The sequence below is a fragment of the Haematobia irritans genome, chromosome 1 (assembly GCF_050003625.1).
Source record: "Haematobia irritans isolate KBUSLIRL chromosome 1, ASM5000362v1, whole genome shotgun sequence".
Classification (NCBI taxonomy): domain Eukaryota; kingdom Metazoa; phylum Arthropoda; class Insecta; order Diptera; family Muscidae; genus Haematobia; species Haematobia irritans.
The window spans coordinates 77,840,077-77,865,621 of NC_134397.1; the positions used below are offsets into that span (position 1 = coordinate 77,840,077).

The 25,545-nt window shown below is 33.9% G+C and overlaps 1 protein-coding gene and 1 long non-coding RNA gene across 2 annotated transcripts in view; one reads left to right on the forward strand and one right to left on the reverse strand.

Moving 5' to 3' along the window:
• Orco (odorant receptor co-receptor) overlaps positions 1-25,545 on the reverse strand; it is a 99,139-nt gene that overhangs the window by 56,264 nt on the left and 17,330 nt on the right. Inside the window, exons 3-6 of the mRNA XM_075290900.1 lie at positions 9,373-9,677; positions 9,030-9,166; positions 8,566-8,943; positions 8,284-8,485 (exon numbers count right to left, since the gene is read on the reverse strand). Coding sequence (XP_075147015.1) covers positions 8,284-8,485; positions 8,566-8,943; positions 9,030-9,166; positions 9,373-9,677 — 1,022 coding nt within the window. The remainder of the gene's footprint in view (positions 1-8,283; positions 8,486-8,565; positions 8,944-9,029; positions 9,167-9,372; positions 9,678-25,545) is intronic.
• On the forward strand, positions 19,526-22,586 carry LOC142239363 (uncharacterized). Its single transcript, XR_012723011.1, has 4 exons — positions 19,526-19,678; positions 19,844-19,942; positions 20,133-20,228; positions 22,419-22,586. It is a non-coding gene; the product is annotated as an uncharacterized LOC142239363 (long non-coding RNA).

Consider the following 25,545-nt stretch of genomic DNA (forward strand, 5'->3'; position numbering starts at 1 on the left):
CAAAAGTCATTCCTTGTGACTTACAGATTCATTTATTGTTTTCTTTTTCAAAAAAAATTTCTGGACTAAAATGTTTTTTCTTTAACAGCTGATTTTAACAGCTATGACATATTTTGGAATTGAAATTTTGCGATTTTCAATTCCATGCGCTTTCGCGCGATTTCCGGAACAATCAATTAAAAATCGCACGATTTTATGTTCGATACAAATTGCAAAATTTTGTGAAATAGGGAACAGGCCTGTAAATGTTGTCCAGAATTGGCGTTTAACATTTCACAATGTCATGAAAACTCCTTATTTTCGATCCGATTTAAACAATTTGAAAACAAGTTGAATTCAAACTTTTTTTCAAGTGTATGTTTCTATTATAAAAAATTACATTTTCTTATTAGAAAAGTTTCAAAATATTAATATTAAACAAGTATATACGGTCGTTAGTTCGGCCAGGCCGAATCTTATGTACCCTCCACCATGGATTGCGTAGAAACTTCTACGAAAGACTGCACTGAAAAAACAGTGAACCAGGAAGAAAAGTTTCGGTTAATTTTAGAAAATTTTGAATATTTGTAGAAAATTTTAACTAAACAGTATTACAAACGTTGGCATCACGCCGATGTCATAAAAATAAGTAAATATTTTTCGACAAATTCAAGAAAATTTATTAGACATAACTAAGTTTTTTTACTTGTTAAAGAAAATTTTGTAGTTTGAAGGAAAAACTTGGAGTTCAAAATTGCAAGAATGTCTTTAGTGACATACGAAGTTCATGATGGACGCATTTTTGGTAAAATTTACAAATTTAAAGAAATTCTGAACTATTTTGTGGAAGGTACGAATTTAGTTAATCATTATGCTTCATTTAAGTTAATTTTTTTCCTCGGTTTTAGTTAATTTAACTAACGTAAACAAAAAATTATTAGTGTAAAGGAAACTTTCTCCAAACATAATAATTCCATGAACTAAAATAAAGTTAAATTGGCTTTAGTGAAATAGAGAGTTCAATTTTTTTTGAGTGTGTCATCCACAATCGAATTAGTTGGGTTGTGGTATCTTAAAACTTCTTAACATCGTTTTCTAAATTGTTAGTTAGTCCATATGTGGTATATATTAGACAAAAAAGGTATGTATAGGTAAGTATGGACTTTTGCACGGTATGAAATATGGGTGTCGCTTATATGTGGGCTATATACAATTATGAACTTGATATGGACCAATTTTTGTGTGATTGGGGATCGATTTATCTGAGGGCTATATATAACTATAGACCGGTATGGACCTAGTTAGGCATGGTTTTTAACGGTCATATACTAGCACAAGGTACCAAATTTCAACTGACTCCGATGAAATTTGCTCCTCCAAGTGGCTCCAAAACCAAATATCGGGATCGGTTTATATGGGGCATATATATGATTATGGACTAATATGGACCACTTTTGGAATGGTTGTTAAATATCATATACTACCACCACGTACCAAATTTCAACCAGATCGGATGAATTTTGCTTCTCCAAAAGGCACCGGAGGTCAAATCTGGGGATCGGTTTATATGGGGGCTATACATAATTATGGACTGATATGAACCAATTCCTGCATGGTTGTTGGATACCATATACTAACGTCACGTACCAAATTTCAACCGAATCGGATGATTTTTGCTCTTCCAAGGGGCTCCAGAGGTCAAATCTGGGGATCGGTTTATATGGGGCCTATATATAATTATGGACCGATTTCGACCAATTTGTGCATGGGTGTTTGAGGCCATATATTAACACCACGTACCAAATTTCAACTGAATCAGTCGAATTTTGGTCTTCCAAGAGGCTCCGGAGGTCAAATCTGGTGATCGGTTTGTATGGGGGCTATATATAATTATGGACCGATGTGGACCAACTTTTGGATGGTCATTAGAGACCATACTAACACCATGTACCAAATTTCAGCCGGATCGAATGAAATTTGCTTCTCTTAGAGGCTCCGCAAGCCAAATCGGGGGATCGGTTTATATGGGGGCTATATATAATTATGGACCGATGTGAACCAATTTTTGCATGGTTGTTAGAGACCATATACTAACACCATGTACCAAATTTCAGCCGGATCGGATAAAATTTGTTTCTCTTAGAGGCTGCGCAAGTGAAATTGGGGGATCGGTTTATATGGGGCTATACGTAAAAGTGGACCGATATGGCCTATTTGCAATACCATCCGACCTACATCAATAACAACTACTTGTACCAAGTTTCAAGTCGATAGCTTGTTTCGTTCGGAAGTTAGCGTGTTTTCAACAGACCGACGGACGGACGGACATGCTCAGATCGACTCATAATTTCACAACGACCCAGAATATATATACTTTATGGGGTCTTAGAGCAATATTTCGATGTGTTACAAACGGAATGACAAAGTTAATATACCCCCATCCTATGGTGGAGGGTATAGAAATAGACAAATTCGTAAATATGTACAAATATTGAACAACTAATTTAAAATCGAATTTAAGAATGTAATTAAAAAGTGGCACAGTACGCTGTAAAAAAAGCATGTCCGGATCCAAAGATTTTGTCTTTACTTTAAAAAATTTGGTATTGATTCCGAGCCAAAGAAGCGGAGGATACAAGTAAGGATATTTTTAGGACACAATTGTCTTTTAAATTTGGGTTTTGTGTACTTGCTTCTAGGAAGCAAATTTTAATTTTTCGCTTTTTCAGTTTTTTTTCCTTTATATGCCATAAAAGTCCTTTAAAAACGAGTTAATGACAACTTTATTTTCAAAATTAATACTCGGCTTTCAGTAGAAATTATGTATGTTGCAATTAAAAAGTCTTTAAAATAAAGTGTTAAAAACGTGTCCTATATTTGAACGATTTTTTGCTTTGTAGTTAAGATGCAAAAAGACAACAAATTTAAAGGCAATTTCATTAAATTTAAAGATTTTTTCTAAATTATTAAAGTCATGTTGATCTTAGCCCAAACATTTTTTCTTTCATGTTATGATATCCATTTTTAAGTCAAATCTCTTATTTATAAGGACAATACGACCTCATTGAAAAGTTTATCGACTTTTAGACAAGGAAAAAAACTTTATATTAGAGAAATGCGTCTTCTATGCTAAGCAAAATTTGGATTCGAAATTTAAGGACATGAAATCTTTGACCTCAAGACAATATTTTTTTCAGTGTATTACAAAAAAGGTGCGCAAGAAAGTAAAAAGAATCACATTTAGTGGCACAGTAAAAAGGTGGCCCAAAATTATCATCGCCGAAAAATGTGGCTAATTTGCCACTAAAGTCGCACAACGGTAACATATAAACCCTGGGCAGACAACAACTTTTGCGATAGACTATTGAAATTCTAATACCATAGCATTAAGCACGCGTCAACCATGAATGACTTAAAAAGGAGAATCCTCGCTTCATTTTTACTGCACAATGGCTTTTGCACCTGGGGCATTTTTGGAGTGTAAGGTAAGCTCAAAAAAATTCTAAAGTATCGATTATCATATAACGGCGCATGAACGGGAATGGACCAAAATACCTCAGAGCTACTTTCGTGCATGGTATAGGTCATATGAACGCCACAATTAATGCCAAACGCAACAGTGAATTGTCACGGTGGGGGCAACCGCTAAATTTCTTTTAAATTTGATGCCAATACGTAGGATCAGGCAATAAACACAGTTTGAATTTTATATACATACGCTGATAGAAAAATCTACGTTATAATAACGAAATGTGTCATTAAAATTGAGGCAAAGAAACAAATTCGTTAATATAACAAATTTTCTGTTAAACAACGAAACCTTTGGTACTATTAAGGAACGTGTTCATAATGAAAATGTTTCGTTATATCAATGAATATTTTTGTTAACTCAATTTTAATGAATTTTTTCTATGTATGTACGTAAGTGGTACTTAGGTTAAAGTTTGATGTAGAGGTTTGGCCAAATGAATTCGTATCTTTGATTTTAACGAGTATGGAAACAGGACTGGTTTTTTAGGGCGTGCTCTTTTTTATACCCTCCACCATAGGATGGGGGTATATTAACTTTTTCATTCCGTTTGTAACACATCGAAAAAGACCCCATAAAGTATATATATTCTGGGTCGTGGTGAAATTCTGAGTCGATCTGAGCATGTCCGTCCGTCCGTCTGTTGAAATCACACTAACTTCCAAACGAAACAAGCTATCGACTTGAAACTTGGTACAAGTAGTTGTTATTGCTGTAGGTCGGATGGTATTGCAAATGGGCCATATCGGTCCACTTTTACGTATAGCCCCCATATGAACGGACCCCAAATTTGGCTTGTGGGGACTTTAAGAGAAGCAAATTTCATCCGATCTGGCTGAAATTTGGTACATGGTGTTAGTATATGGTCTCTAACAACCATGCAAAAATTGGTCCATATCGGTCTACTTTTACGTATAGCCCCCATATAAACGGACCCCCAAAATTGGCTTGCGATTGCTCTAAGAGAAGCAAATTTCATCCGATCCGGCTGAAATTTGGTACATGGTGTTAGTATATGGTATCTAACAACCATACAAAAATTGGTCCACATCGGTTCATAATTATATATAGCCCCCATATAAACCGATCCCCCGATTTGGCTTGCGGAGCCTCTAAGAGAAGCAAATTTTATCCGATCCGGCTGAAATTTGGTACATGGTGTTAGTATATGGTCTCTAACAACCATGCAAAAATTGGTCCACATCGGCCCATAAATATATATAGCCCCCATATAAATCGATCCCCCGATTTGGCTTGCGGATCCTCTAAGAGAAGCAAATTTCATCCGATCCGGCTTAAATTTGGTACGTGGTGTTGGTATATGTTCTCTAATGACCATGCAAAAATTGGTCCACATCGGCCCATAATTATATGTAGCCCCTATATAAACCGATCCCCAGATTTGACCTCCGGATCCTCTTAGAGGAGCAAAAGTCATCCGATCCAATTTAAATTTGGTACGTGGTATTAGTATATTATCTCTAACAACCATGCCAAAATTGGTCCATATCGGTCCATAATTATATATAGCCCCCATATAAGCCGATCCCCAGATTTGACCTCCGGAGCCTCTTAGAGGAGCAAAATTCATCCGATCCGGTTGAGAGTTGGAACATAGTATTAGAATGTGGTCTCTAACAAACATGCAAGAATTGCTCCATATCGGTCCATAATTATATATAGCCCCCATATAAACCGTTCCCCAGATTTGAACTCCGGAGCCTCTTGGAGGAGCAAAATTCATCCGATCCGGTTGAAATTTGCAACGTGGTGTTTGTATAAGGCCGCTAATAACCATGCCAAAATTGGTCCATATCGGTCTATAGTTATATATAGCCGATCCCCAATCACACAAAAATTGGTCCATATCGGTTCATAATCATGGTTGCCACTCGAGCCAAAAATAATCTACCAAAATTTTATTTTTATAGAAAACATTGTCAAAATGTTATTTCTATAGAAAACATTGTCAAAATATTATTTCTATAGAAAATTTTGTCAAAATTTTATTTCTATAGAAAATTTTGTCAAAATTTTATTGCTATAGAAAATTTTGTCAAAATTTTATTTCTATAGAAAATTTTTTACAAATTTTGCTTCTATAGAAAATGTTGTCAAAATTTTATTTCTATAGAAACTTTAAACTTAATTATATACGTATTTAATCGGCCTTTTTTAGTTTAATATATACCTCGTATGGACTATGTGGTAAATATTACGGCGTTAGGAAGTTTTAAGATACCTTGCCATCGGCAAGTGTTACCGCAACCTAAGTAATTCGATTGTGGATGACAGTCTTCAGTAGAAGTTTCTACGCAATCCATGGTGGAGGGTACATAAGCTTCGGTATATACTTGTTCTATGCTAGTACTCATCGGGTCACCCATGAATATATATGAAAAGTTTGTATTTTGAAAAACATACCATGACCCTTCTACGGTGAAGGACATTAAAATACAAACCACTTTTTTTTACACCGACATTTTAACCCACAACTTTGGCTCGGCACCCAGCTCAATTTCATCCCACTGCTCTGCATCATTCAAATTCAAGAGCTATAAGTTTGACCTGGCCATGTACTTGAGTACACTTTGTTGTTTGAAGTAATTAAAATATTTACTCTACATCCTCTACAAGATGAACTTAATGCAAACAAGGCCAAACTGTTGCAAAAGCGGAAAGATAAACAGGATAGACAAAGAGAAAAAGGACAAATGTTAAGCCAACAAGTATAACCGACCTCTCGTCCTACCTTTCTTTTTATGGTGATTTGTATGCTTTTCTGTTGTTGTTGTTGTTGCTGTACTCTACTTACGAATCCACCCCAGTATTGACTTTTTATCCCCGCCATTTATCAATAGGGCGGCGGATGTCTACAACAAATACCAATCAAATTTACCAGAATATATTCCAAGTTGATCGATATTTGCCCACTGGTTGAATAAATAACACTCAGCCACACATTCTCCAACTATCGTGACTACCTATAATGATGGTGATGAGAACAGACATTACGACGATGGCTATGGTGATGACGGTGATGGCCGTGGTGGCATTGACAGATAGTGTGGGAAACAACACATGATGTGTCGTTTTTATTGATTCCTGGGCCACCACTCAATCATGGTCGACAGATGTCATAACTCAACATTATTTAACGGGCATTTGATTTATTTGTAATTAAAATTTGAATTTCCGCCAACAGCAACTGTTTCCTTCCGTTTGCGAAGGACACAATGTAGTTGCAATATGAATGCCACTGCGGATTTGAGAAAAATCGTTTCAATAAAAGGTAAGAAATTGGTGACAGTGAACCCACCAGAAAAGAAAATGTAGGTCAAGTTTAGAAAGTTTATTTTTACAGAGATCGTCTTTTTGCATCTTGACTACAAAGCAAAAAATCGTTCAAATATAGGACATCTTTTTCAAAACTTTATTTTAAAGAAGTTTTTTGCTTCAAACATAGCAACTTTCTGCTGGAAGTCGAGTCTTAATTTGGAAAATAAAGTTGCCGTTAACTCGTTTTTAAAGGACTTTGAAAGGAAAGCTGAGAAAGCGAAAAATTAAAATTTGCTTCCTAGAAGCAAGTACACAAAACCCAAATTTAAAAGAGAATTGTGTCTTAAAAGTATCCTTAATTGTATTCTCCGCTTCTTTGGCTCGGAATCAATACCAAATTTTTTAAAGTAAAGATAAAATCTTCGGAACCGGAATAAGTATACTTTTAAGATACAATTCTCTTTTCTCTTTCTCTCTAGGAAAAATTTTTTGGCTTTTAAATTTTTGGCTTTTCAGCTTTTTTTTCTTCATATGCTATTAAAGTTCTTTAAAACGAGTTAATAACATCTTTTTCAGTGCATGTATATATCCGACGTTAGATTTTCGATGCCACACCAAATGGTGTGGAGATACTGAAGATTCTCCATATCTGAATCTGTAGTATCTTCATCACCTCAATATTATGGGTGTAACTCATCCGGCCCTGGGACTTGGATTAGATTTAACAGAGACTGAATTGACGTTGAACCCTTGGGTTCGAAATTTTTTTTAGATGGTAGAGACTAGAGGTGTGCACGTGAGTAATATTTTACTCACGCACACTCACGACGGAAAAATCTTACTCACGCACACTCACACACGATATTGTTTGGTAGGACTCACGCTCATGTACACTCACGAAAAGAAAATTTGTACTCACGCACACTCACGCACGAAAATGTCGTGACTCAAGAAAAATACCGTGACTCACGAAAAACATCGTGACTCACGAACAATTTTTTGAGTACTTTACCCTAGCGACGTGTCTGAAAACATGAGCATTATTAAAATCGAGAGCGTTATTACACTCTTAACATCCCAGGTGTCACTGAAATTGTAAATGAATTTAACTCTTAAGCGTTTTATGTTGGTGAGCGGGATTATTTTCGTGAGCGTAAATCTTTATTCACGCACACTCACGAAGATAATATTTTCGTGACTCACGCTCACGCACGATATTTTGGTTTGTTAATCACGCTCAAGCACACTCACGCCGTTGCCATGAGCGTGCCTCACGACTCACGCGTGAGTCATGGGACCCATATTCATATCACTATTTTTAGGTACCAATTCAATTAAATTGTGGTGCTCTTTTTTATGGGGCCCACATCATAATGCCGTTTGAATTTTATTCGATTTTTCTACTATTTGAGTTATTACTGCGATCTACTTGTTATTCTTGCTGTGAGCTACTGTCCGAAGGACGAAAAATTATAAAGGACATTTGCTTCACTTACCTGACAACATGCTTATGCCTTTCGACCCAATATTTGATGGCACTGCGAACCAACATTTCCTGTTTCTTTGTCAGACCATTGGGGTTGGCTCCGTTGATGCCATTGAAGGTTTGCAAAGTTGATGGTGCTCGGAATTGGGCTCCCCAATCGGCTTTTGTATTGTAGATGCCGGACATATCCAGGTCATTGACGGGCTCTTTTTCTGCAAAATGACAAACAGGGAAATGAGAAAAACAGAAAAATAAAATTCCCTTTGAATGAGGGGCGGCCATCGTCACAAACCTTCATTATTGATCAATTCCGATTTGGAATTGGCAGATAGAGAACGGAATAAGGCAGCCGAATTAGGTCGGTAGGTGTCCAGTGATGCTGAGAGCTCCATCAAAGGTTTCATTATGCCTTTCAAATGCTGCAGCTGTTCACATGCGAATATCAGCCAGGAACAGAAGATGACATCGCACAAATTCGAATGTACCATCGAGAAGAACAGATAGTAGACCTGATAGCCAAACGAAATCATGTAAAACATTCCATGGCTGGCATCCCAGGGATAAAATGATTTAATGGGCAATCTTGGTATGGGCACCGTAATGGTGGAGTTGGTTTCCTTATCATTGGCAAACTTTACACTTTCGCCAAAGAAAGTGATTGTTATCCAGGCTGGGAAATCGAACGCACACACACGCACACGTGCAAAATTAATCAACTGCCACAGGTGTGGGTATTCAATTATGAGTTAATCTTACCAACAGCTGAAAGCACCGTGGTCAGCATAACACAGAAGAATAATTTCCTCATCTTGGCCAAGGCGATTGAATGATAGCGGGCATCTGACTCGGCAAACAGTGGGTGGGTGTTTGGTTGATTCCAAATGTTCAGTGTCCTGCCCCACACAAACCACAAAAAGGCATACAGACCAAAGCGACAGTGGATTCCACAACGATGCCAGGGCAAACATGTAATTAAAAATAATTTTTCTCAATTAATTGGTACATCTTCCACTTGAAATGGCAGAACAAACACTCTTTTAATTGCCATATCTATCCCAGGGGCAGAGCAGTTGGTCGAATTGACTCCTGTCACACTCACCTGTAAAAGTTCTTCTGATTCACAGCCAGGTAAATGAATTTTGTAATGCTATGTGTAAAAAATAATGCCGTAATTGTATTGCCGGACAATTCATTGACCTCGTCCGCATTCAGTGCCATATTGACGAGAATTAAACCGAACTGGATGATAATCAAAACCAAATGGATGGATGAATAGACATTTTTTAGCAATGCTGAGCCTCCGGTGAATGCATGCATAAATAAGCCCGAATACTTCATGAGTCTGATGTTGGGCATTAGGTCAGCCACAAGGCCGACATATTTGGTGGGTTGCATACTCGTCATCTAAGGATATAGGACGAAAAAAAATAGGGTCAGTGTGGGGGTAATGGATGAACCCAGCAGAAAAATGTCGTCAAAAAAGTAGTGAAAATGTTCTTTTTGGATCCGAATTTAACATCTTTGAAAAAAATGGAAGTTGTTCCACCAACATTTCTTTTAAAGCGCATCCCAGCATCCCCCGTCGACTTTCTCCGCTTCCGATGCGGTCCTTTTGGACAAGTCCACAAACATTTCTTTTAAAGCGCCTCCCCGGACCCCCATCAACTATTTCCACTCCCGATGCAGTCCTTTTGGACAAGTATTAGGAAGTACGCAATTAGGCTATTTTAAGTGAAAATGTAAGTTTGAGCAATTAAATTTCACAAAAAATAGAAAATCAATAAAAGAGTAAAAAAAAAATAATAAAAAAATGAATTTCTTTCCCCCTGGGATTTGAACATGTGCCGTTTGACTTTTTCACTTCCATGGAAGTGCTTTTGAGAAGTTTATGCAAATTCCCAGCAAAAAAATTTGGAAGTTCTTCCAAAGGCACAACTTTAAAAGCACTTCCAGAAGATGCACTCCCAATGATGTTCTTTATTTTAACTACCCAGGAAGTTCTTTTAATTCAATGTTTTATAACATTGTTTTTTCATATTTTTAATGGGTAATTTTAACTTTTTTTGTTTCAAATAGGTTAAAAACAGAGTAAGAATTCATAAAATGGTACAAATCATTTAAATTTTGTCGAAAAAAATGCTAAATCCAATCTGAGGTCAAAGGTTTCCGATAAGCCTTAGAATTCATTAAAAATTATAAAACATTATAAAAATTATTTATGTGGGTTACGATAATTTTTTGTTGATTTTTAATGGAAAAATATATATTTTTACAAAAAAATATGAAAATAACAAATTAAAAACGATATAAAAAATTAAAAATGTTTTTTTTTTTATATAAAATATTTGATAAAAAAATTTCCGCTGGTGAGATTTCTTTGTTTTTTCATTCAAATTAATAAATAAAATCTTAAGAAGTAGTTAGAATGAAGTAGAAGTAGTAGAGTCATATTAGGCTCATATAACAAACATTTGAATAGACGTTTTGATGCAACATGTTCAATGGCGTTTGTGGTTTAGTATGCTAAACCGTTCTGTTATGATGCCAGCAGATCCAGGTTCAACCCCAGGTGGAAGCGAATAAGGGTTTCAATTTGTAAAAATTATATAACTTTTTTTTTGTTTTTTAAATATCTTTATCCAAATGAACTTCCAAGGCACAACTTCTGAAGCAATGCAAAGGATCCTAAAATGGAGAACCTCCGTCCCATGACAAGTCCATGTGAAATTCATTGGAGATGATCCTAGTTTGCACTACTTCCAGATCACAAATTGGGGATCCAAACTACTTTTTTGGTAGCTCGTTTATTGCTGGGATGGGCTTGTCATACGACGGATGTCCACCATTAGCCGTTGCACTGAATTTGCAATAGCCGTTGCACTGAATTTGCATCACTTCTTAAGATATGATCCGAATTCAGTGTTTTGGACGTGAATTAAAAAAATTTGCGATATTTTGGCAATCCCAGCAAAAAAAGACCTCCCAAAATGTAGCTTGGATCCCCAATCTGTGATCCGGAAGTAGTGCAAACTTGGATCATCTCCAATGAATTTTACATGGGCTTGTCATAGGACGGAAGTAATTCCTTTTTGGATCCTTTGCATTGCTTTAGAAGTTGTGCCCTGGATGTTAATTTAAATGAAGAAATTTAAAAAGTGAAAAAAATTTTTTTTTTCAACCAATTTCCTATTATTTTCATCGATATGTTTTATTACACAATTATTTTCCTATTATCTAATTTTTACAATTTGGAAAACTTTTTCGCTCCAACCAGGGGTTGAACCAGGGTTTGCTGGCACCATAACAGAACGCCTTAGCACATCCGCCACAAACGCCATTGAACATAAAGCGTCGAAAGGTCACTTCAAATGTTTGTGATATGATCGTAATACGCACCAAGGAATAACATTCTAATTGTTTCTCGAGATGTTCTTTATTAGTATGAACAAAAAAATAAGAAACGCAGATTCAAATCTCACCAGCGGCAATTTTTTTATCAAATATTTTTCTAAAAAATTATTTTTTATGTCATGCATCGTTTTTATACCCTTCACCACTACTGTGGTACAGGGTATAATAAGTTTGTGCATTTGTATGTAACGCCAAGAAATATTAGTCATAGACACATCTCTTAGTATACCGATCGGCTTAGAATTAAATTCTGAGTCGATTTAGCGATGTCCGTCTGTCTGTCTGTCCGTCTGTCTGTATATGTAATTTTGTTCACAAAGTACAGCTCGCAATTTAAGTCCGATCGTCCTCAATTTTGGCATGGGGTCTTTCTTCGGGTCAAAGACAATCGCTATTGATTTTGGAAAAAATCGGTTCAGATTTAGATACAGCTGCCATATATATTTATCGCCGATTTGATCATAATTCAAGTATTTATGAACCGATCTTCTTCAAATTTCGTACATCTGAATGTTTTGTCGGTCGCGTAAAACCTGCAAAACATCAGCTAAATCGGTTCCGATTTAGATATAGCTCCCATATATACCTTTCGTCCGATTTGGACTTATATGGCCTCAAAAGCCAGAATTTTACCCTGATTTGCTTCAAATTTAGCACAAGGAGTACGTTTAATAATATTGTTAACTGTGGCAAATTTGGTTAAAATCGGTTCAGATTTAGATATAGCTCCCGTATATACTTTTCGTCCGATTTGCACTTATATGGCCTCAAAAGCCAGAATTTACCCTGATTTGCTTCAAATTTTGCAAAAAGAGTGCGTTTAATAGTATGGTTAACTGTGCCAAATTTGTTATATATATATATATATATATATATATATATATATATATATATATATATATATATATATATATATATATATATATATATATATATATATATATATATATATATATATATATATATATATATATATATATATATATATATATATATATATATACGGATCGAATTGTTTGGGGACACATTTTTTTTTAAATTTGTAATAGATATTTAAAATAATTACTTCATTCCAATGCCATCCCTCTTGGTTTTAAATTTTTTCTTTTCCAAAAAACCTTACAAAAGCGGTTTAACTATATATTGCATTGTTTGAGGTCTTAAAATCAGTATATTGCTTCGTTTGAGGTCATGTCCTCATATTACTCGTTATATAAAGTAGTGAATGGTGTTACCATATTTTTTTGCATTCTTCACTTTTCTTCCGCTCTAAATCTGCCGGCTCTGACTTTTTAAATGTCATTTCTATTTCTATGTATGCAACGTACTCACATAGAAATCAGTATTCCATCGCATATGTATTTGTTTGTTATGAAAGACGATGAGTGGCTCTCATGAAAAATAAAAAACAATTATAATTTTAGATGGTTGCTTTGAATTTTAAAGATATGTCTTCAGGACGCTAAAAATATAAATCTGGAAATCAGTCCATACATATATCTAATTATGGGCCAACACAAACAAACCTCCAGGAGACTAAAAAAGTCAAATCTGGAACGAGCCGATGAACCGATGTGAACCACTTCTTAAATGCTTGGGGGTGAATACCGAATTTCAGATGGATCGTGATACCAAAAGCCTTCACGATGCTCAATATACCTCCTTCCAAATGGTCTATTTTCAATATCTGGCGACGAATAACAAAACGAAAGTCTTTATGTAAAATCACGATACCTATATTCATTTGAACGTTAGCTTGTCTGTTTAATGGACTCACATACATGGTTAGATAGACTCAGATTTTAACAGCGAACTACACTTTATGGAGTCACATTTGTTCTCTGAACGATTGAAAGGGTATCATTCTTCCTTATCTGCCTATGTCTGTCAGTGTGTAGTGCCACCCGAAAAACAAATATATTTTGTGAAAATAAGAATTTTTACCCATAAAACAAGTAAGCAATATCTAAAATAGAGCGGGACACTAATGTCCTGTCCCAGTATATCGAACGAAAGCTTTCTTTCGAATTCCAAACGAAATAAAATTGAGTTTGGTTCCTCAATTTCGAAGGTTCGGTTAGGTTATGTGGCAGCCCGATGTATCAGGCTCACTTAGACTATTGAGTCCATTGTGATACCACATTGGTGAACTTCTCTCTTATCACTGAGAGCTACCCGATTCCATGTTAAGCTCAATAACAAGGGACCTCCTTTTTATAGCCGAGTGCGAACGGCGTTCCACATTGCAGTGAAACCACTTAGAGAAGCTTTGAAACCCTCAGAAATGTCACCAGCATTACTGAGGTGGGATAATCCACCGCTGAAAAACTTTTTGGTGTTCGGTCGAAGCAGGAATCGAACCCACGACCTTGTGTATGCAAGGTGGGCATGCTAACCATTGCAACACGGTGGCTCCATCCTCAATTTCGAAAGGCAAGTCACTTTACATTTTGTTGTCGAGAAATAAACCATCATATACAAAATGTGTCAAGGAAAAAGTAAAAACATTGTTAACATTTGAATGAATTCTCAGGCCAAAAATTTTAAAATACTCTTTTTTGATAATCAATGTATTTAACAAATCGAATTTTCTAAAACCAAATTCATTTGACTTCAAGTGACTGTGTGTTCTTTCGAATGGGTTTTCGGCAGGGCAAAAGACAAAATTATCCACTATTATCTAGAAGTACTTTTCTGTCTCAGCAAAACTTTGCTGTAATTTTGTTTGTTTGTAATCAAATAAATGATTGTCAGATAAAATATGAATACGAACATTAATCTAAAATGAGTTTAAACTCTTTCGGAAGTTATAGAGAAAACATTAAACAACAATTATATAAGCATCATAAAATCGATTCAGCTACGGTAAAGGTATTTTTGAAAAATGTTTTTGGGTTGATTGTTAAAATTATTCGCGCCTTTGCTTTACCGAACGAGGATCGGAGTTGTCCGTGATTTTTTGAAAAATAGAAAGCACTAATATTCGATGCTTGTTTATGGAAAGCATTTGTATCTTTTTCCTTATTTATTTTATTCCAAATCATTTGCATTATAAACAAATCATATTCACTTATATATACATATAAAATAGGTATAAAAAACCGATAAAGTTCTGTGTCGTATGATGACAGGCGATGAGAAGAGAATCTAGTGGTAAACTCGGCGGCACCTGAAGACCATATTGTGAGAAGGCGGAAACTGTTACATCGGCCGGGACGTGATTGCCACCGATAAGTGCGATTCACTATTCCAAAGTATTGATTCCAAAAAGTGTAAATTTTCCATGATAAGTCATCCTCTGCTCGTCTTTGGTTGAATTGGGCGGCAAACTGCTGCCTCATCTCCAGATTTGAATTTTTTCTAAAATTTCTCGCTGACCACAAACACCAATCGATGTATGGAGAGCGTGTATGAAAATAAATCACCAAAATGTTTTCTTCAAAACTTAATATAAAAATAAAATGGAACAACGTAATGTAATGGATTGTTGTGTTTCTTTCCTTGTTTTTTTTTTTTTTTTTTTTTTGTATTTCACGTTAACCTTGTTGATTAATTGGATAGTATTTTAGAGTTCAAGTAATAGGTCTATTCGCGTACTTTTTTTTTATCAATAATGATTCAGTAAAAACTGAAAATATAAATTTGTTTATGTTTATGAAGCGAGCATTTCTACGTGTTTTGGAAAAACTAAAGCCGCTTTAAAGTAAAGAAAAAAACTAAAGCATACGCCTGCTTAAAAGAGTGTATTTTTCTTACTTTGGGCCTGTTCGACACCGAAACTTTTTACTAGCATTGGAAAAATTTGACGCAAATCGAGGTGAGTATAATTTCACTAGCGCAGGGGGCATGGCATGTTTTGATTATATCAAGAAGAACAAAAACCAGCCGGCGGGTTATGCTATTTTTTGCAAAATTTTACTGGGAAAAATATATAGCATTTGTACCTTTTTGGGGTAAACAAATGACTCCCACTAAAAATGTATGACAATTATCCAAAATTATTGGGTGCGCGAACGGAACTAATTGTTCACAAATTTTTTGACATAGCACTAACATGATTGCACAGCTTGTTTGTCTGTAAAGGCTGGTACTATGTTCATTCTTGCGATAAATTTTATAGAAATCGTTATTTCGCACATAATAAGCGGTGTTTATTTAGGTAACTAGGAGCGCTATTTAACAAGGAGCGTTATTGAATTAAGTATTTACACCCAATATCATATAATCCTAGCCCTTTATTAGAACAAGAAGAAGAATGTGCATTTATTTATTTTAGAAGAAATTTTGTTAGTGAAAAAATACCATACAAATCTAACAAATAAGCTCACACTATCAAACCAATTCGAGTTTAGCCGCTAAAGCTGAGTACTATGTTCAGTTTTCAAGCTGAAAATCAGCTTGTTTTCACGGTTACTTTTTTAAATTAATTAGTTCAGAAATATAAAATGATTCGCAATTAATTCCTTGTACAGTTTCCATCCACTATTTGACAAGACTTGATACAAATATAATCGTCTTCATATATATTTTTGTACTTTTAATTTAGTGTTTTGGTGAAAAATACGAACATAGTACTCACCTTTAAGGTGAGTATTAAGTTCGAGTTTAGCCGCTAAAATCGCTAAAGTGAAAACTAAATCTGTAAGAAAAATGCATGAAATTATACATATTTGTTGCAAATTTTATTATAACTTAATGGGGAAAAGCCCAAAGCAAATTTTCACAAAGTTTGTATTCCTTAAAATGGATTATTAAAGAAAAGTAATCGTGAAAAAATCATCTTTTTAGCGGCTAAACTCGAACTTAATACCCACCTTTAAATCGTAATTTTTTCACGATTACTTTTCTTTAATAATCCATTTTAAGTAATACAAACTTTGTGAAAATTTGCTTTGGGATATTCCCCATCAAGTTATAATGAAATCTGCGACGAATATGTATAATTTTATGAAATTTGTTACTCATTTAGTTTTCACTTTAAGGTGGGTATTAAGTTCGTGTTTAGCCGCTAAAAACGTCATTTTTTCACGATTACTTTTCTTTAATAATCCATTTTAAGGAATACAAACTTTGTGAAAATTTGCTTTGGGATACTCCCCATCAAGTTATAATGAAATCTGCAACAAATATGTATAATTTTATGACTTTTTTGCCGATTTAGTTTTCACTTTAGTGAAAATTAGCGGCTAAACGCGAACTTAATACTCACCTTTAGTGAAAATTAGCGGCTAAACTCGAACTTAATATCCACCTTAAACTCGAACTTAATACCTACCTTTAGCCGCTAAAGTGAAAACTAAATCAGTAAAAAAGGCATAAAAATATTCATATTTGTTGCAAATTTTATTATAACTTGATGGGGAATAGCACAAAGCAAATTTTCACAAAGTTTGTATTCCTTAAAATGGATTATTAAAGAAAAGTAATCGTGAAAAATGGCGATTTTAGCGGCTAAAATCGATCGAAATAACCACCTTAAAGCAGAGAAATTAACTCAAATGATTCGAGTTTAGCTAGTACTATGTTCGGTTTTCGCGTTGAAATTTTCGCGGTTGCTTTATTAAAAAGTTCAATATAAACAAAATGTATTAACTCAAATGATGCGAAGTTTCTTGTGCCTCTAGATTTTAGCAAGACTTGACAAGTATATTTTTGTTTTCATTTATAGTTTTGGTTATTTAAGGAAAAGTAATCGCGGAAATAAAGTGGTTTCCAACTCGAAAACCGAATATAGTACCCACCTTAAGGTAAGTACTATGTTCGCTTTTCGCGATGAATTTTTTGCGGTTACTTTATTAAAACATTGCAATATAAAGCAGATAAATTAACTCAATTGTTGTACAATTTCTTGTTCCTCTAGATTTCGTCAAGACTTTACAGGAATATTTTCTGTTTTCATATATAATGGTGATTATTTGAGGAAAAGTAATCGCGCAAATAAAGTGATTTACACTTCGAAAACAGATCATAGTACACACACACACGAACATAATGCTTTTTTAATTTTTCTAAAACAAACAATTATAAATGAAAACTCGTATGTTCTTGTTAAAATATAGATGAAAAAGACAATGCGCACCAATTGAATTAAATCATCTGATTTTAATTATACTATTTTAATAAAGTAACCGCGGAAATTTCAACGCGATAAGCGAACATAATACCGCCCTTTAACAGTGAAAATAATCTGGTTGAAATCTGGTTGGTAAGTTTAGATTTCTTAAGTAAGATTTTTTCTTAATGTAATGTTTCCTTTATCTACTTGATTATTAAGGTGGGTATTAAGTTCTTGTCTTGCCGCTAAAATCGAAACAAATTATTAAAAATAATATAAAATTATATCTCTTTGATGTCAATGTTGTTGAGTAAAACTTGGTGGGGAATACCCCAAAGCAACTTTTCACAAAGTTTATATTATTTATAATGTATTATTAAAGAAAAGTAATCGTAAAAACTGGCGGTTTTAGCGGCTAAAGGTGAGTACTAAGTTCGAGTTTTTCCGCTAAAATGAAAACTAAATTAGTAAAAAAGGCGTAAAATTATACACATTTGTTGCAAATTTTGTTATAACGTGATGGGGAATAGCCCAAAGCAAATTTTCACAAAATTTGTATTCCTTGAAATGGATTATTAAAGAAAAGTAATCGTGAAGAAATGACGATTTTAGCGGCTAAACTCGAACTTAATACCCACCTTAAAGGTGAGTATTAAGTTCGAGTTTAAAGTGAGTACTATGTTCGCATTTTTCAGCTTGAAAACTGAACATAGTACTCAGCTTTAGCCGCTAAAACCGCTAAAGTGAAAACTAAATCAGTAAAAAAGTCATACAATTATACAAATTTTGTTGCAGATTTTATTATAACTTGATAGGGAATAGCCCAAAGCAAATTTTCACAATGTTTGTATTCCTTAAAGTGGATTAATTAAGAAAAGTAATCGTGAAAAATAGCAATTTTAGCGGCTAATGCTTAGTACTAAGTTCGTTTCTGCGCAAAACGAATATCTTCATCTATCTCCGTATATAGGATCTCAAACCCAGGGATGTTACCCTTTTTCGTGCGAAAAATCCAGGGTTGTATAAATATGTACTTTAAAATGCTTAAAACAAAGATTTCGCATTTATTCCGCGCTAACATTTTTTATATGGAGTATAACAGTTTTTCGTGCGAAAAGGTGATCTTAGTACTAGGCTTATACTCGAACTTAATACCCACCTAAAGTGTGTATTCCTTAAGGCCGGTATGCACCTCTAGCGAAATTTTCGGTAGCAAAAATTTATTTAAGTCTACAACAAAAAAAACAGGGCTGTGTACACAAATTTTAAACCAGCTAATCGCTTTTAAAAATTGTTAATATATGTTCCAAATATTCCTCAAATAAATTGTTTATTATTTACAGACCTTTTAAAACTTTTACGCACACAATGATTGTAATACATTAAATGTTTGCTGCCAAAATATGCTTTTGACAACCCTGTTATTTTCATTAGAGGTGCGTACCAGCTTACGAAATTGAACGCTACCGAAAATTTCGATAGCATAAATAGCAATGCATTTCTTATGGGAATGAAATTTTTCGCTAGTTAAATCCGAACTTAATACCCACCTTTAGATCCATTGAAATAATTTTCTAATGTTAGTAGAGTGTAAGCATATCTGTTGTTTGTGGATATTATAAAAAGATGCAACAATTTGTGTTAGCGTACGTGTTGATTTAGAAAAACTTATGATTTATGGGTATCTTAATGAGTATTCAGTAATCGTAATCGACTACTATAACGGTAAAAGTTTGAAAAAAAATTTGATCACTAGTGAAGCCGGCGTTTCGTGCCAAAAATTTAGTCAGTTTACCTGCAACAAGCGTTCTGAAATGGCGGCTTTTTTTACATTGGAATTTCTTTCTAGAAAAAAGTTGCCATCTAGAAGCTTGTTGCAGGTAAACTGTACACTGCAGAAGTTAATATTATAAATTGTGTTGTGCTTTGCTGTGTGAAGGTAAGTAATTGAAATCGGTTGGAGTAAAAATGCGACCTAGACTTATAAAAAATATGTTGACTGTTAAATAAAATCAATGATTTTTTTTAGTTGAAACCAAGAAGTATTTTTGGTTTCTCAGCATTTGGTACCTTGGTTTTTACAATTGCAATTATTTCTTTCTAGAAAAAAAGTTGTCATCTGGAAGCCTGTTGCAGATAAACTATATACTGCAGAAGTTAATATTTTAAATTGTGTTGTACTTTCGTGCTTTGCTGTGTGAAGGTAAGTAATTAATATAGCTCCCTATATATTTATATATATATTACCTTAAAACTGCCTTCCCTAACCCTAACTTGTTCAAAAATTTCCACGTGGAGTACAATTAATAGTAATGTAAAATGTGCTGAATTTGATTGAAATCGGTTGAGCATTTGGTAACATAGTTTTTTTAATTGCAATTATTTCTTTCTAGAAAAATGTCATCTGGAAGCCTGTTGCAGGTAAACTGTACACTGCAGAAGATAAAATTATAAATTGTGATGCGCTTATGGTGCTTTGCTGTGTGAAGGTAAGTAATTAATATAGCTCCCTAGGTTAGGTTAGGTTAGGTGGCAGCCCGATGTATCAGGCTCACTTAGACAATTCAGTCCATTGTGATACCACATTGGTGAACTTCTCTCTTATCACTGAGTGCTGCCCGATTCCATTTTAAGCTCAATGACAAGGGACCTCCTTTTTATAGCCGAGTCCGAACGGCGTTCCACATTGCAGTGAAACCAATTAGAGAAGCTTTGAAACCCTCAGAAATGTCACCAGCATTACTGAGGTGGGATAATCCACCGCTGAAAAACTTTTTGGTGTTCGGTCGAAGCAGGAATCGAACCCACGACCTTGTGTATGCAAGGCGGGCATGCTAACCATTGTACCACATATATATATATATGTATATATATTTCACCTTAAGACAAAACACTGTCTTCCGTAACCCAAACTTGTTTAAAAATTTACTCGTGGAGTACAATTAATAGTAACGTAAAATGTGCTAGATTTGATTGAAATCGGTTGAGATTTAGGTATATATAACACCTATATACATATTTCGCACAATTTTTACTCTAACCACAGAAGTTTAAGTTTCACTCCGATTTACTTGAAAGTTTGCACAGAGTAGAAATAGCAATCTAAATTTTCATGTCAAATTTGGTTCAATTTGATTCAGATGTAGTTACCATATATATGTGCGTCCGATTTTGGTCGAAAATTTCTTGTTTTATACACCCATTTTTAGCGAGATCTGGGAAATCAAGATTTCTTTATTTTGTAATCATGTCCCATATGCTGTAATTGCATATCTTCCATAGAAACAAATTCATACTTTCCATAAAATCGGATAAAGAACTAAATTGATTAAAATTTAGCAACTTGAACTAATGATTTATGCGAATTTTGCTTAGATAGTAGACTAATTTCTCTGATATATGTTTTTTCCTCGCCTAAAAGCAAACTTTTCAATGAGGTGATTTTGTCCTTATAGTTAAGCCTATGTGGCTGAATGGGTATCTTTACAAGAAAGAAAATTTCGGTTGACTAATGTCAACTTGACTTTTATAATTCTCAAAAACTGTTCCAAATTAATGAAATCGTCTTTGAATCTGTTTATTTTTTATTTTGACTATAAAGCTAAACAGCGTCTTTAGCTCATGACAGGAGCAAACCTATCCAAATATTTCGCAAATGCTCCTGGAAGAAATTGAGATCACGTGACATCACATCCTAAATTAAGTCTTGTTTTGTATAATACAATAGGAGGAACCTTACAGCGGTTCAATTACAATGTGTCAAGTAGCACACTCACTTAATCAGTATATTCTCGGTTTCATGCGATTTGTAAAGATTTTGGACCGGTTTTTCAGCGTCTTATTATTTATAAATAAAAGACTTAATCACATACACTGAAAAAATATTGTAGTGAGGTCAAAAATTTCATGTCTAAAATACGAATGCCATTTTTGCTTAGCATAGAAGACACATTTCTCTAATATAAAGCTTTTTTCCTTGTCCAAAATTCGATAAACTTTTCAATGAAGTCGTGTTGTCCTTATAATTAAGTGATTTAACTTAAGAAAAAATTTTAGGGCTAATTTCAACTTGACTTTAATAATTCAGAAAAATTCTTTAAAATTAATGAAAATGTCTTTAAATTTGTTGTCTTTTTACATCTTGACTACAAAGCAAAAAATCCTTCAAAAATAGGACATGTTTTTCAAAACTTTATATTATATTAAAGACGTTTTTTACTTGAAACATAGCATAATTTTTACTGAAAGTCGAGTCTTAATTTGGAAAATTAAGTTGTTAACTCGTTTTTAAAAGACTTTGATAGCAAGAAAAAAGCTGAAAAAGCGAAAAATTAAAATTTGCTTTGCTAGAAGCAAGTGCACAAAACCCAAATTTAAAAGAGAATTGTGTCTGAAATGTATCCGTACTTGTATTCTATGCTTCTTTGGCTTGGAATCAATACCAAAATTTTTAAAGTAAAGACAAAATCGTTGGAACCGGACATGCTTTTTTCAGAGAACAAATCTTTTATTAGCCGGTGGATTATCCTCCCATTTTGTATTAATCAGATGATGAGGAAACAACCATTAATGTATATTGTCGTGGTTTTTTTCTGGACTGTTGATGTTTATGCTGCATGCCGCCTCTCATTCATTTTTGTCATGTCTAATGTAATCGTTTTTCAAAAATTTAATTACAGATGTATTCTTTAGTAAAAAGTACAAACAACAAATTGTACATTGTGGACTCCGCAAGTATAATATCTAAAGGAAAAAGGACGGTGATATTCACCAGATATGGAAAAACTGAAACGGGATTTCTGTTGGGAAAAAATGGTGAGTACTTCGTTTGTTTCATAAATTTGTTTGCCTTTTTTCATCGAAAAAAAGGATATGCAGTCATACAGGATTAGCGTCAGTGTAAAAATATCCGCGTTTCAATAAATAATTACTCAAGGCCCAATTCCGTAGAATTAAGTTTGTTATGAACCCTGCAAGCGTTGTTTTAAGTGTAGATGTAGCCGCTGAGTAAAAATTTTGTTACTTTGAAATTACGAGTATAATTGTAGGTTAAGGTATAGTGATAGGTTAGGTATAGTGACAGCCAGATCTGTGGAGCTGGAGTCGGAGCCGTAAAAATTTTGCCTATACCTCTTATACATATCTCTCGACCGATAAACCATAAATAAACTTTTGCGAAAATGCCTAAAAATGGCTTTAGATTTGAATATTTCCCATATTTTTTAATAAAATTGTGCCCACGGTTTGTTCAATCGAACCAAGAATAATCTACCTCAATGTTAAGAAAATTTTACCAGAAAACTACCAAATAAAAAATCTCGTTTGGTAGTGTTCGATAAAATGTTTGTGGTTATTATTATGTTTCTTCAAACGAAATATTTTATTTTCCCAGCAAAAAAAAAATTGGAAGTTCTTCTAAAGGCACAACTTTAGTTTAGGTTAGGTGGCAGCCCGATGTATCAGGCTCACTTAGACTATTCAGTTCATTGTGATACCACATTGGTGAACAACTTTAAATGCACTTCTAAAAATTTTCTCCCACAGATGTTCTTTATTTTAAATACTCAGGAAGTTCTTTTCATCATTAATTTTTTTTATAACTCGCTTTTTCATATTTTTAAAAAGTAATTTTAACTTTTTTTGTTTCAAATAGATTAGAAATGGTTATTAAAATGGTGCAAATTACTTAGGGCGTTTTCGTTTCGCAAAAAATATGTTGCCTTGGTGTTACACTACTTTTTCCCTCATTGTATTTTCGCCCAAATGGTAGTGTCATTCCAAAGTTATTATTAATTCACAACATTTTGAGGGACACAGGAACCAAAATTTATGACAGTGTCCTTCATATGTGGCAATCAATTTCGAGAATGTTGCACCTTTTTCCCAATCGAAATCGCCATTAAATTTACTTCTCACCAGATAAATTCGTACTTCTCACCAGATTGTTCATTATTTCTTTAAATTTGTTAATTGTACTACAAATTCGTCCATCGTGAACTTCGTATGTAACTAAAGACATTCTTGCAATTTTGAACTCCAATTTTTTCCTTCAAACTACAAAGTTTTCTTTAACAAGTGGAAAAAAATAATTGTGTCTAATAAATTTTCTTGAATTTGCCGAAAAATATTTACTTATTTTTGTGATAACAGCGTAATGTCAGCGTTTGTAATACTGTTTAGTTAAAGTTTTCTAAAAATATAAAAATTTTCTAAAATTAACTAAATGTTTTCTTCCTGGTGAGTTCACTATTTTTTCAGTGTGTGGTCGTTTTCCACTATTCGAAGCAGGATCTTCATTATTCTGTTCAGAAATGATCTTGCAGATGCACTTGTTCGGTGTAAGCAAAAGGAAAAAAACCTCAAAAACCTACGTCCGTCTACATTGAAACTCTATAAACAAATTTTTGATGCTAGTCATCTACAACCAAACTTTCTCTAATTTCGCTCAGCGATTTATCTTCTGACACCAACAATAGACCGATATTGCCCCCTTTTCATTTTTCTACAATTGGTCGCTGCCTCTTCCACAAGTGGTAAAAACATACATTTGAGTGTTCTGAATGAACTTTTACTACACAGTAATAAAACAGTCTTGCTAAAGTTGCTGCCGTGGTATATCCTTTCACAGTAATGCTGATGACATTTCTGAATGTTCCAAAGCTTTTCTATATAACATGAGTCCATTCGGGCTCGGCTGTAAAAAGAAGTTCCCTTGATAAAAAAAAGAAGCTCAGACAATGTAGCATCACAATGGGCTGAATGGCGATTTTGATTCTAATAAAAAATACAAAATTCTCGAAATTAATTGCAAAGCATAAACGGCTTTGTAATTTGGATTTAGGATTCTCACAATATTATGAAATATCCAGCAAAAATTTTTTGAAGTTGTTCTAAAGGCACAACTTTAAAGCACTTCCAAAAATGTCCTACCAAAGATGTTCTTTATTGTAACTACACAGGAAATTCTTTGAATTAAATTTTGTATAACTCGATTTTTTCATATTTTAATAAGCAATTAATTTTTTTTGTTTCAAATAGATTAAAAACAGAATTAATAATATGGTACAAATTATTTAAGTTTTGTAAAAAGAATGCTAAATCCCTTAAAGAAAAATTGCGAATTTTTGAAAATATTTGAAGTCAAACGTTTCAAGCAAGCGAATGCTAAGCGAATCACATCCAAAGCAGTGAATTTAGATCACACCTTAAGAAGTAATGCAAATTCAGTGCATCGCCTGTTGAAATGTTGGACATCCGTTCTATGACAAGCACATGTTAAATCATAGCTTCTACGCCTATTTTGCTTCCGGATCTAAAGAGTACATTTTCACAACTTTTTTGGCGACGCTTTTTTGCTGGGTTATTCTAGAAGTTTATTTTATTATTTATTAACACTCCTAATAGCGAACATTTGTTTGAGTGTATAAATATCCCTTTAATTGTAAATGTGTCGAAATTCTAAATATGTTTAGGTTGCACCACAAGAGAATGTTACTACTTCTACAAAAGGACACTTTGATAGTAAAAGTTTATTTCTATAGAAAATGTTGTTAAACTTTTATTTTATCAATATTTTATATCTAAAAGAAATTTGTGAAGTAACTCTTAGTTGGAGAGAAATATTTTGAATCAAACAAACAAAAATTAAGTATTCTACAAATATACCAAACAGTATAAAACATTTTTAGTAAAAAAAAATCTACCATTTTGGTAAAATTCTACCAACTGTGGCAACCGTGATCGTGCTCGGATCCAGGACATTAATTAGCCAATATAAATTTTGTCTAAAAAATTTTGTCCAAATCG